The sequence below is a fragment of the Nerophis lumbriciformis genome, linkage group LG01, assembly GCF_033978685.3.
Source record: "Nerophis lumbriciformis linkage group LG01, RoL_Nlum_v2.1, whole genome shotgun sequence".
NCBI classification, from domain to species: domain Eukaryota; kingdom Metazoa; phylum Chordata; class Actinopteri; order Syngnathiformes; family Syngnathidae; genus Nerophis; species Nerophis lumbriciformis.
In genome coordinates, this window is record NC_084548.2 from 27,770,582 (window position 1) to 27,784,486 (window position 13,905).

Here is a 13,905-nt window from a genome sequence, read left to right on the forward strand (position 1 = left end):
TGAGCTGAATATTTTGATGTTGGAATAGCTTCAAAGGGTTGAGATATGAATTTTGTTGAAAGTAGTTGAGTGTTAAAATGGTAAATCAATAGAATAATGGTGGTACAGAATGACATGCAGTATGTGTACTCAGCAGCATTCACAAACCAAGCTCCAGCAGCATGCAGGTGAACACCCTGCACCAACTAGCGCAGAGTCAGACTGCATAAAAAGAGTCACAACATCTTTTCAAAATGTGTTCTGTAAACTCTACACTAATCGTTTAAAGCCAATGTCATGATCAGTATTCTTAAAAATTACTTTTTAAATGTAATTATTGAAGTTACTTGTAACTTTACCAAAAAAGTAATTTAATTACTGACAGAATTACTCTTTAATAAATGTAATTAATTACTAGGGAAAGTAATTAACACCTTACTTTAAAACATCAACTTTTAATATCTGGCACATGCAGTCGAGAGACATTTCATCTGGTGCACAGGGTGAGTGTGTGTGCTTTTAAAAGGTGGGGCTTGTTTCCTAGTGACGTATGACTTAATAGAGGGTTTAAGGGAGCTGTGTTTGTTATCTCTAGCCGCTAATAACGACAATTTGTCGGCTCTGACGCCAGCTCTTTTGAATCTTTTCACCAGCATGGGTTACCTCTGCTTAATAAAGAGATTGAACGTGCTTCGATGGCTGTCATATCTTCTTGTCAACAAACGGTGTATTGTTTGGATGGCAAGTTTGTCACTTTAATCAGTGATTTGTTGTTCATTATTCCCATTGTGTATGTGTGCTTATGTTGTTGTCTGCTGTGTCACAGCGTGGTGGTGCCTCTTCCTATTTGATATCAGGTTTATTTTAGTGTGGTGCTGCTTGTTGCTTTCACTAGTAAAAATATATTTCCTGCATTGAACTTGCTGCACTTATGATGCTGTCTTGTTGTCGACATAAAACCACATCAAAAGTAGCGTCCCGCGTTAAATCAAGCTATCACTTAAGGCAATTGGATTACTAGTAACGGCGTTACTAAGGCTGTTATTACATGGCACCGTTATTACGAACACTGGTCATGATGTCACCAAAACATTGTAACACCGTTTACACGTTGCAGCACTCTAGGATGAGACAAAAGGCATGTGTGTGTCACGTGTAAAGAACAACAATTTAAATTGGTATGTATGCTGATGTACTCTATTTCCTAAGCCTGTTAAAACTTTTCTTGCACTGTACTTTTAGTTTTGCGACACTTTTATTCTGGTAGAAAATATGGACAAACATTCTGTTATATCTTTGTGCACATACAGTAGTGGAAACATGTATTTGATCCCCTGTTGATTTGTATTAGTTTACTCCTTTGCAAAGATATGAACAGTACATAATTTGTATGGTGGATTTTTTTTTTTTACAGGAAATGACATATTATAAGCCATAACATTAAATAAAGGTTATACATGAATTTGTATCCAGTACCAGGTAACAAGCATTGTGACCCCACACAGCAGTTGTGGGTCTATGAAACACACAAATGAGTCCTGTCACTTTAAGAAATTATTTCTAATCTCACCTGTCACACAAACACTGTCTTCCATTCAAACTTCTACACCCCCATGGGCAAGACCAAAATGCTGTCTTGAGGGACACGATTATAGACCTGCTCAAGACTGACAATCAACACCTGAATGAAAGACAATGTGATGAGGTCACATGACAGCTAAATGTAGGTGTTTGGCATCAGGTGGACTGGATGTGTTTGTTTGGAGAGAAATGTTGAATATAAATCCAATATATTTTTGACTACTGTCAGACATGGAGGTGCAACAATTCTGTTTTGTAATGTTTCTCTCACCAAAATCCCTCCTGACATGTTTGCAACCCTGCTGACCAACTACAACAAATTACAAATGCACTACTACAAGTACTGCGTGGCGCAGTGGAAGAGTGGCCGTGCGCGACCCGAGGGTCCCTGGTTCAATCCCCACCTAGTACCAACCTCGTCATGTCCGTTGTGTCCTGAGCAAGACACTTCACCCTTGCTCCTGATGGGTGCTGGTTAGCGCCTTGCATGGCAGCTCCCTCCATCAGCGTGTGAATGTGTGTGTGAATGGGTAAATGTGGAAGTAGTGTCAAAGCGCTTTGAGTACCTTGAAGGTAGAAAAGCGCTATACAAGTACAACCCATTTATCATTATTTATTTTACTACAACTGCAAGAAATTACAAGTACTGTACACTACTACTTGTACTACAATTTCAAGAAACTACACATGCACTACTACTACAATAAACGACATGTGCACTTGTACATGTACTACAACTACAACAAACTTCAAGTGGTCTTCTACAAGTACTACAAATACAAGAATCATCTGATATCTGTGCTTGCAACAATACTTTCTACACCAAGTAGTGTCACCTTTTGCATTGGAAACAAATACTTATGTGCCTAAACCAAAGACTAACCAATTTACAACTTGTATTTATTATTATCATTTACATAGTCTTTTTTTTTTTTTTTAATCGATCATAAAAACCAAGTACTGATTATATATTTGTAAGAGAGTAAACATACTAATTCAGGGGATCGAATAACTATCCCCCCCCCAGTGTAACCACAAAGTATTAGCCACCTTTGCCAATGGGGGATATGTTCTCATTGTTGTATTTTTGTTAGCAGGATTATAAAAAATAATTACTCGACTTTAATGAAAGAAGGTATTTTTCTGAACATGTATAATTAATGCATGAAAACTTCAGGTATACTTTAGGAGGTGGTTATCAATGAAAGTGGACAATTTGGTACTGATCCAATGACCCGACTTTAGTGGAGGTCTAATGAGTATTACTATGTGAATTATTGTAGCTGTAGCTCTGTCTAAAATGAATGTGTGACACCAATGAGGTGATGAACATCGTTTCTACTTGTACCCAAATATATGTTGTGTTTGTTCATTCTCGCTACACTGCCAGGTCATCAGGGCGCGCCCGGGTGATGCTACTTCTCGGTTTCTGTATGTCGGGGGGTTGATGCATCTCGGCTTTGGTAACCACGGTAAGGTGATCACTTGGAAGCACGTTCTCCTTGCTTGCCAATGCCTCCTCTAGCGAGAGAAGGTAAAGACGGGCGTGGCAAGGAAGTGTAGGAAAGGTGGAGTGTTGCACCTCTTGTGGAGAAGGTGAAGTCTTCTCCTCCTGATGCGAGGAGGAAGATGAGCTCCGTGGCGAGGGAGGAGGGTATGAGCTGGGGGAGTTTTTCCCATCGGCGTCATTTATCTCCAGCGCCATGTTGCTCCAGTTCTGCTCCTCTGCCGACAGCTGGCTGTGGCTGCCACTGTAGAAGGACTGCAACAGGAGGTCATTTGGGTGGAACAATGCGCGGGCCAACTTGACAGAACTGGTTGTCATATTGGGACTTAAGGAGATCACCTCAGTCGGACTGTCAGCGCCCCCCTCAGCCGCACTGCCCCCGACCACACTCACGCTCGTGTACGTGGGCAAACAGTCGAGTGCTGGACTGACCTCCTCAGGAAGAGTTTTGGCAGCGCCAGCTCGTACTGCACCCAGCAGGAGAGACTCATTGTCGGCGGCAAACTCATTGGTGACACTCTGCTTGACTTTCTTCCAACCCAGGTGGTAGATCTCCAGCAGGTTGAGGAGGAGGGAAACGCAAGCCACCGCCAACATGAAGATGATAAATATGGTCTTCTCGGTAGGCCTGCAACAACACATAATAGTGAACAGTCAACAGGCTTCATAACATGCATGGCTTGCCTCTTAAATCTTGGGCTTCAGTGACTTGGAAAGCCTACAAAACACAGCTCCAACAAACCCAAAAATGAACACAACTCAAAGAAGCAGGGACTCAGAAAACATACTTGGTGAACCACAAGAAGCAGGAGCCATTAAAGACATCAAGGAACTGAACAAATGTTAATAATATCAACTCGATTGTAAAGCAAAGGGGCAGCACGGTGCACTAACCCCTGTGCCTCGCAATACGAAGGTCCTGAGTAGTCCTGGGTTCAATCCCGGGCGCGGGATATTTCTGTGTGGAGTTTGCATGTTCTCCCCGTGACTGCGTGGGTCCCCTCCGGGTACTCCGGTGTACTCCCACCTCCAAAGACATGCACCTGGGAATAGGTTGATTGGCAACACTAAAATGGGCCCTAGTGTGTGAATGTCTGTGTTGGCCCTGCGATGAGTTGGCTACTTGTCCAGGGTGTACACCGCCTTCCGCCCGAATGCAGCTGAGATAGGCTCCAGCACCCCCCGCTACCCCGAACGGGACAACGGTAGAAAATGGATGGATGGATGTAAAGCAAAGGAAAAACACAACACACAGTCGGATTGAACTCATTCCGGTGAGGTTGCATTTGAATGCGCGGGTCGTTTCCCCAAGATGCAGACGGAACTCTGGAGGCAGTGTGCAGGTAGGACAATGATTTATTTTCCATAAATCAGGCAAAATACAAAAATACAGGAAAGCGTGCTGATAGCACGGGTAGCTATGGAAAGTTTAACATAGAAAACAAGCAAACAAATGGCGAAGCTTAGCTCAGGAACAGGACTCAGAAGGTGTACCAACGTAACTTGTTGCCGAAGCAAACAAAACAGCCAGACTAAGTGTGGCGAAAGGCAGGAATAAATAGCTCTCTGATTAGTGCCCGGGAGCAGGTGAGCGTCCCGAACACTGATCAGAGGCAGGTGAAAATAATCAGCACCCAGGGCAACTAAGAGACACAAACCCAGGGGTGCTGAAAACAGAACTAAGGGAGTCAATCTAAAAGAAAACATGATCCGGGCAACGGATCATCACATTAAGATCTGAATTGGGTATTTTTCAATACAATGACCATAAACCACTAGATTTAGAGGATGATGGACATCCAGACATTAAATTCATTTTCCAAAATTTGCAGCAATAATTGGTATGTAAGGTGGTTACTGTCTATGTTAGAATGTAAATATTTGCTGCATAGTAAAAGTTCTAACAGCAGAGGAATGATGGTGTACTTGTACCGTTGGAAGGGCCAGGAGTTACCTTTCAACCGCTGATAATTTTATTACATTAGTGATTTATTTTATGAAATTATTTATGATATATTGTGCTGTCTGTTTGCTTGCCTGTTTTCCATTTACATTTTTGTATTTTGGAATGTGTTGCGTGACAGTCGCGGAAGGGTGCCTCGTCCTTGTCAGCGGCGCGTTGCTTTGGCGGTGCTCGTGAGTAGGAGGAGTTTGGTGAGTCCTTGGAACACGGCTTTCGGTCATCAGGAATAATTTCATAAAACAAAACACCATTGTGACAAACTTTGCTAACACTTAGCCAATACAGCGCGATAAGTTTCTGTGCTCTACCACTAAAACTTTTACTCCAGTGGTAAATACCGAAGCAATTTTATTTGATATATGGTGTAATGATAAGTGTGACCAGTAGATGGTAGTCACACATAAGAGATATGTATAGACTGCAATATGACGCGAGTAAACAACACCAAAATTTTAAATGTTCCATTGAAAATAAAGAACATAACACACGGCACTCAAAAATCTGTCAAAATGTTTTAGTGTAACTTTGAAGCCGCACCGCTTGATGGATTGTCGGCGCTTACGGCTACCGCAGTCAGAGATAGAGGTATTACTATGGTGTGTGTATAAGAACCGCAAAATGGCACCCATTAGCAGACATATTATCTGGCGTTTTGTTTCACAACATTATGCAAAACCAACTTGTCTTACCTTCTGGTACCTGCTGATGTGTATTTGAGATCTGCATAAGTCCAGAAAATTTGCGCACATCCGCCACCGTAGTCCGTGTCGATGCCGTAGTCGATAAACTTCTTCTTTTTCGCTATCTTCTTGTTATGGGACATTCACCCTCTGCTGTTGCCATTTCTAATATAAAGTAGCGAAAAGTCCTAACTTATATCTCGCTATGGAAGCGCTAAAACTGCCGGTGTAGTGGGTTTACATAATTCACCCATGGAACTTTAGTTATTAGAGAGTTCCAGTCAGACGTTTTTTCACAGGACACATTTCCGGCGTTGTTGTTGCACTAGTGAGCCACGGATGAGGAGATGCTGCTCTGTTGTTGATTTAAGTAAAGTCTGAATGTCATTAAAACAGTTAGCTCCATCTTTGACACTTCTTCCACTCCCGTCCTTGCACGCTACACCGCTACAACAAAGATGACGGGGAGAAGACGCTGTCGAAGGTGAGCCACGTAAATAAGACTGCTCACAAAACGGTGCATCTTGAAACAACTGTCAGAAAGCGACTTGAAGATGGTCTGTAAAACATAATCTTGCAACATTTTGACCGAAAAACCACCATTGCATGTTATGTAGACCACAAGGAAATGTTTTCAATTAGAAAAAAATCATAATATGACCGCTTTAATGCACCTTATAATCTGGTGCACCTTTTGTATGAAAGAAGACCTGAATAGACCCACTCAACCACAGTGCGCCTTACAATCCGGGGCGCCCTATGGTATAGAAAATACGGTATATGTACATTTTACGCATCTACATCAACCATCAAAGTATTTACTTCCACCTCAACACCATCCATGAACACCTTGTAAATGTCCACAAAATATAATTTCACGGCTCTCACAACTCTAAGAGGTTAAGATTAAAGTTTAATTTTACACTCTGAAAGACTTCAGTTGATACTTGACCACAGTAGAAAAAAAGTTCCAGGTCAGAGTATCAAAAGGGTGCTGACAGGAAGTGGTACAGTATTTTCCGCATTATAAGGCGCACTTAAAATCCTTTTTTTTTTTTCAAAACTCGACAGTGCGCCTATGGTGTAATGATAAGTGTGACCAGAAAATGGCAGTCAAACATAAGAGATACATGTACACTGCACTATGATGGCAATATGACTTAAGTAAATAACACCAACATTTTTTATGTTTACATTGAAAAAATAGAACATTACACACGGCGCTCAAAAATCTATCAAAATATTTTAGTACAACTTTGCTAAGCTATGAAGCCGCTCCGATTGATGGATTGTCGGCGCATTAAACGTACGAGTTCTAATATGGTGTGTGTATAAGGTAAGACATATTATCTGGCGTTTTGTTTCGGAATATTATGCAAAAGCAACTTATCTTACCTTCTGGTACATGCTGATCTGTATTTGGGATCTGCATAAATCCTGGAAAATTGCTCACGTCCAGCTTTTTAGTCTGTGTAGATAAGCTTCTTCTTTTTCTCTATCTTCTTGTTATGGGACATTCATCCTCCGCTGTTGCCATTTATAATATAATGTAGTGTAAAGTTCTTACTTATATCTGTCAGTAAACTCGCCATGAAAGGGCTAAAACATACCGGTGTAGTGAGTTTGCAAAATTCACCCAAGGAACTTTAGTTATTAGAGAGTTCCAGTCGGACGTTTTTACATGGGACACATTTTCGGTGTTGTTGTTTCCAGATAAGGAGATGCTGCTCCGTTATTGATTTAAGTAAAGTCTGAATGTCATTAAAACAGTTAGCTCCATCTTTTGACACTTCTTCTAATCCCGTCCTTGCACGCTACACCGCTACAACAAAGATGACGGGGAGAAGACGCTGTCGAAGGTGAGCCACGTAAATAAGATCCGGAAGCGACTGTCACAAAGCGACTTTAAGATAATCTATAAAACATAATCTAAGCAACATTTTGACCAAAGAACCACCATTACATGTTATGTAGACCACAAGGAATTGTTTTTCAATTTAGAAAAAAAATTATAATAATATGACTCCTTTAATGCGCCCTATAATATATATAAGCTTTATATATGAAAAAAGATCGAAAATAGAACATTCATTGGCATTGCGCCTTATAATCCGGTGCGCCCTATGGTCTGGAAAATACGGTAAATACACAAGAGAAGTTATTTGGAAGAGGAAAAATGTGGAAACTCACCTTGATATAAAGCAGTCCACAGTGTTGGGACAGGGCCAGCGGCGACACTTGTAGAGTGGTCTCAAGTGGAAGCCATACAGGAAGTACTGCCCCAGGATGAAGCCCACCTCAAACAGGGTCTTAAAAATGATGTTGAAGATGTAGGTCCTCAGCAACGCCCCGCGGATGCGAATTTTGCCGTGCTCGTCACGAATGGGTGGCTTCTCCTTCTTCCACCCCCCACCTCCGTCTCCATTGTGGTAGAGGGGGTCGTGGTCCTCCAGGTGCCGCCCCAACTTCCTGTTCTCGTCTTCCCGCTCCCTCCTCTTCTCCTCCATGCGCACAATGTGCAGCACGTGTCCCAGGTAGATGAGGGTGGGCGTGGACACAAAGATGATCTGCAGCACCCAGAAGCGCATGTGAGAGATGGGGAAGGCCTCATCGTAGCAGACGTTCTCGCAGCCGGGCTGCTGCGTGTTGCAGGTGAAGTCCGATTGCTCGTCACCCCACACTTCTTCAGCCGCTGCGCCCAGCACCAAGATGCGGAAGATGAAGAGGACGGTCAGCCAAACCTGGGTTGGAATCAGGAAAGAAATATATCATGACCTCCTCTGAAGGCTGAAAACATCATCAGTCGTCCTGGAATCACCTTTCCGATCACAGTGGAGTGTTCCTGAGCGTTCTCCAGCAGCCGCCCCAGAAAGCTCCAGTCACCCATGCTTCACTCACTTGTTTGACCTGGAAGAAGAAAGGCTGCTTTGAGGAAAACAACAAGAAAACCAAGGAACCTGTTGACGTTTGTCACGTCTGCTAAAGTCTTGGTTTTGATTTATTTGTTACGGACTTGCATGACAAGCATACTTGCCAACCCTCTTGGATTTTCCGGGAGACTCCCGAAATTCAGCGCCTCTCCCGAAAACCTCCCGGGACAAATTTTCTCCCAAAAATCTCCCGAAATTCAGGCAGAGCTGAAGGCCACGCCCCCTCCAGCTCCATGCGGACCTGAGTGACGTGTTGACAGCGGCCAGCCTTTTCTCACGTCTGCTTTCCCACAATATAAACAGTGTGCCTGCCCAATCACGTTATAACTGTAGAATGATGGAGGGCGAGTTCTTGGTTTCTTATGTGGGTTTATTGTTTATTGACAGTTTCATTAACGTCCTCCCAGCGCGGTAACAACACACAACAACAGCAGTCACATTTTCATCTACGGTAAAGCAGTTTGTCTGCCGTAAACAGCAATGTTGTGACACTCTTAAACAGGACAATAGTGCCATCTACTGTACATGCATATGTGACAATAACATCTACGGCTTTTAGAGAGTGCAGTGCACAACTGCTATACTGTATATGTATATATATATATATATATATATATATATATATATATATATATATATATATATATATATAGCTAGAATTCACTGAAAGTCAAGTATTTCATATATATATATATATATATATATATATATATATATATATATATATATATATATATATATATGTATATATATATGACATACTTGAGTGAGTATATATATATATATATATATATATATATATATATATATATATATATATGAAATACTTGAGTATATATATATATATATATATATATATATATGAAATACTTGACTTGGTGAATTCTAGCTGTAAATATACTCCTGCCCTCTTAACCACGCCCCCAACCACGCCCCACGCCCCACGCCCCACCCCCGACCACGCCCCCCTCCCCACGCCCCACCTCCCGAAATCGGAGGTCTCAAGGTTGGCAAGTCACATTAAATCTTCACACGATTCAACATGGTCGAAAAGGAGGAGTAATAATGCGGGTGTTTAGCCCGATTGGACTGCATTTGCAGTAGGTAAACACAAACTCCCTGCCATGCTCCTGCTATTTACAACTTTGCTGAAAATGTTTTTAAAAATGCATTAAAGATGTTTGGTAAACAAACAGGATAAACAAACAATGTTTTTCAAATAATGTTCGGTTATTACCGTAAAATGCCCTCATATTTCGCTACGCCCATGTGACTATCAATTTGTCACCTGATTCAAAACTAAGGGGGCTTCCAATTGAAATAATGAACAATGCGGATGAAAATAAGTTGTTGACATTTTTTAAAGTGCAATATTAAAGGTTATTAGTAGATACTTTAGCAAATAAGTTAGTATTTCAGTATAGTGCCAGCTTTTCAACATCCAAACCATTTCTACATTTATCCTACATTCCATTGGCTTTTCAGTTCAGCGTCAGCTCTTCAACATTCTAACCATTTCAACATTAAAACTATGCTTACAATTAGAGATGTCCGATAAAGTTTTTTTTACCGATATCCGATATTCCGATATTGTCCAATTCTTAATTACCGATACCGATATCAACCTATACATACATACAGTCGTGGAATTAACACATTATTATGCCTAATTTTGTTGTGATGCCCCGCTGGATGCATTAAACAATGTAACAAGGTTTTCCAAAAGAAATCAACTCAAGGTATGGTAAAAAATGCCAACATGGCACTGCCATATTTATTATTGAGGGAGGGGGTAGCGGGGGGTGTTTATGGTAGCGTGGGGTGTTTATGGTAGCGTCCCGTAAGAGTTAGTGCTGCAAGGGGTTCTGGGTATTTGTTCTGTTGTGTTTATGTTGTGTTACGGTGCGGATGTTCTCCCGAAATGTGTTTGTCATTCTTGTTTGGTGTGGGTTCACGGTGTGGTGCATATTTGTAACAGTATTAAAGTTGTTTATACAGCCACCCTCAGTGTGACCTGTTGATCAAGTATGCATGGCATTCACTTGTGTGTGTGAAAAGCCATAGATATTATTATGTGACTGGCCAGCACGCAAAGGCAGTGCTTTTAAGGTCTATTGGCGCTCTGTACTTCTCCCTACGTCCGTGTACACAGCGGCGTTTTAAAAAGTCATACATTTTACTTCTTGAAACCGATACCGATAATTATGAAACCGATACCGATAATTTCCGATATTACATTTTAAAGTATTTATCGGCCGATAATATCGGTAGTCCGATATTATCGGACATCCCTACTTACAATCATACTACACTTCAACAGCATTTCAATTCAAATTCAGCATTGGAGCATTCACACACAATTCCTTCAGGAATTGACCCATCTAGTTTAAAACTAATTCAATTGATGTGTTTTTGTGTCCTTTAGTATTATTTTAATGATGTTGTTTTTTTCACATATAATTTATATCATTGAAACACTTCTTATATAAAAAAAAACTTCCTTAAGTATGCATGTTTTTGCGTCTTGAGCAACGTAAGTGCAGCCTATCACCAATGAACACATCTTCAGTGGTTAAAAAAAGTGGTTTCAATTAGAGATGTCCGATAATATCGAACTGCCGATATTATCGGCCGATAATATCATTTTAAAATGCTTTAAAATGTAATATCGGTATCGGTTTCAGAATTATCGGTATCAGTTTCAAAAAGTGAAATGTATACTTTTTAAAATGCTGCTGTGTACACGGACATAGGGAGAAGTACAGAGCACCAATAAACCTTAAAGGCACTGCCTTTGCGTGCCGGCCCAATCACATAAGACCTACGGCTTTTCACACACACAAGTGAATGCAAGACATACTTGATCAACAGCCATACAGGTCACACTGAGGGTGGCCGTATAAACAACTTTAACACTGTTACAAATATGCACCACACTGTGAACCCACACCAAACAAGAATGACAAACACATTTCGGGAGAACATCCGCACCGTAACACAACATAAACCCAACAGAACAAATACCCAGAACCCCTTGCAGCACTAACTCTTCCGGGACGCTACAATATACACCCCCGCTACCCCCCACCCCCCCAACCCTGCCCCCCCCCCCCACCTCAACCTCCTCATGCTCTCTCAGGGAGAGCGTGTCCCAAATTCCAAGCTGCTGTTTTGAGGCATGTTAAAAAAAATAATGCCCTTTGTGACTTCAATAATAAATATGGCAGTGCCATGTTGGCATTTTTTTTCCATAACTTGAGTTGATTTATTTTGGAAAACCTTGTCACATTGTTTAATGCATCTAGCGGGGCATCACAACAAAATTAGGCATAATAATGTGTTGATTCTACGAATGTATATATCAGTATCGGTTGATATCGGTATCGGTAATTAAGAGTTGGACAATATCGGAATATCGGATATCGGCAAAAAAGCCATTATCGGACATCTCTAGTTTCAATGTAAGTGCACTGAGTCGTGCAGTGCTTCTCAAATGCCCATAAAAAGTAATACATGTCCCCTGCTTGTTGAAAACATAGCAAAACGTCACAGGTAGGAGCATGATGACATGTACTGTATGTGCAGTAAATGAGAATGTCTCTGTGGTGATGCCCATATAAAACTCATTTAAATAAGGCAGTCTGCACCACTTTACAGTTGCAAGCGCAGTGTTAGTAGATCACATGTAACACATCCACTAAAACTACACGCTATTGTATAGATTGCAGCGCGGTGGAACAATGGCTAGTGTGTGTGCCTTGCAATAAGAAGAGCCTGGGTTCGACATGCACCTGGGGATAGGTTGATTGGCAACACTAAAGTGGCCCTAGAGTGGGAATGTGAGTGTAAATGTTGTCTGTCTATCTGTGTTGGCCCCGTGATGAGGTGGCGACTTGTCCAGGGTGTACCCCGCCTTCTGCGCGAGTGCAGCTGGGATAGGCTCCAGCAACCCCCGCGAGGGACAAGCAGTAGAAAATGGATGGATGGATTTATGATTATTTTATAGATTGCACACGCTGTTTACCGGCGTGGTGTTTGGATCTTAGTAAATCTAGCCTTTAGTGAAGCAGTTTGACCGCGTCACTGCGAGTCAGATAACACCGGCCAAAGACTTTAAAATAATATCTAAACAGCGGACATTTATAAATTAAAAGATAGAGAGGCTGTTGATGGTGTGATGATTTGACAGAGAAGCAACTCGCAGGAGATACCATAGAAGTCAAGGAAACTTATTTATGGATTTTTCCAAGTTCTTGTGCTTATTAACAAGCCGCCAATAAATCATGGACCAAAAATCTACCACCAATAGGCTACATTATGTTGTGTTTCAGTCACTGTTTTTAGTTAGGTTTGTGGATAAAATGAAGCGCCTGTGTAAATATTTCATGTTTCAATGTGTACTGTACACCTGTGCCTTATAGTTGTGTGGCCAACATGCAGTATGTACAGAAAAAAAATTCACAAAATTTAGGTGGGTGCAGTTTATAATTGGACACGCTCAATAGCCCGGAAATGACGGTAAATGCTGTACACTATTATTACATTATTTCATAAAACTACTGTAGTTGCTTGTATTAAATTATTTTGTAATGTTTTTATACAATAAACGTATGTTTTCTTTTCTTTTCTTTTCTTTTTAAAGGCATGTTGTTTGTAAAATGGAGATGTTTCGGGGGCACCAAACACGGATTAAATTGTTTTTGATTAATTTAAATGCTCTTTATACAAGTTATACAAGTTTTTCAAGGTACAAGCTGCATCAAGACCAAATCAAACTTGTATCCGGAGGTACTACTGTTTTTTGTAAAAAGTTTAGTTTAGTTTAATCTTTTTTTAAAGGGACAATGCACAGAGACATTAAGCTCAAAGACAGATATGTTCTGCACCAGATTATAGCTAAATAGCTCATTTCCATCTGCAGTTCCTGGTTACCTAAATCAAAGAGATACAAAAACATGCAATAAAATTATACTATAGCATGTAATCAAATTAAGAAAAGTCATAAAATGCCGTTTCATTGACACATACTTCTACATTACAACCACACCTATCATTTACATCATCACACATAGATAATACATGCTAGAGCTCGTTCACATCTGTCATCATTTGTAAAGAAACAACCATAATTTTAACAGTCACACCTCACAGCTTACAACAAAATGTTCTCATGTATAAATATAATACACATTCAGTTGACATGTCAAACATAGTGCCCACCTCGGTGACCGTGTGAGTAACTTTGATTGCTCCAAAGCCACTTTT

General features: G+C 40.9%; 1 protein-coding gene across 1 annotated transcript in view; it reads right to left on the minus strand.

Annotated features, from left to right (window-relative positions):
• Positions 1 to 2,506: 2,506 nt before the first annotated feature.
• The window catches only part of LOC133618045 (gap junction alpha-3 protein-like), a 35,688-nt gene continuing 24,289 nt past the window's right edge, over positions 2,507 to 13,905 (minus strand). Inside the window, exons 2-4 of the mRNA XM_061978513.1 lie at positions 8,529 to 8,617; positions 7,901 to 8,451; positions 2,507 to 3,695 (exon numbers count right to left, since the gene is read on the minus strand). Coding sequence (XP_061834497.1) covers positions 2,939 to 3,695; positions 7,901 to 8,451; positions 8,529 to 8,597 — 1,377 coding nt within the window. The 5' untranslated portion in view covers positions 8,598 to 8,617 and the 3' untranslated portion in view covers positions 2,507 to 2,938. The remainder of the gene's footprint in view (positions 3,696 to 7,900; positions 8,452 to 8,528; positions 8,618 to 13,905) is intronic.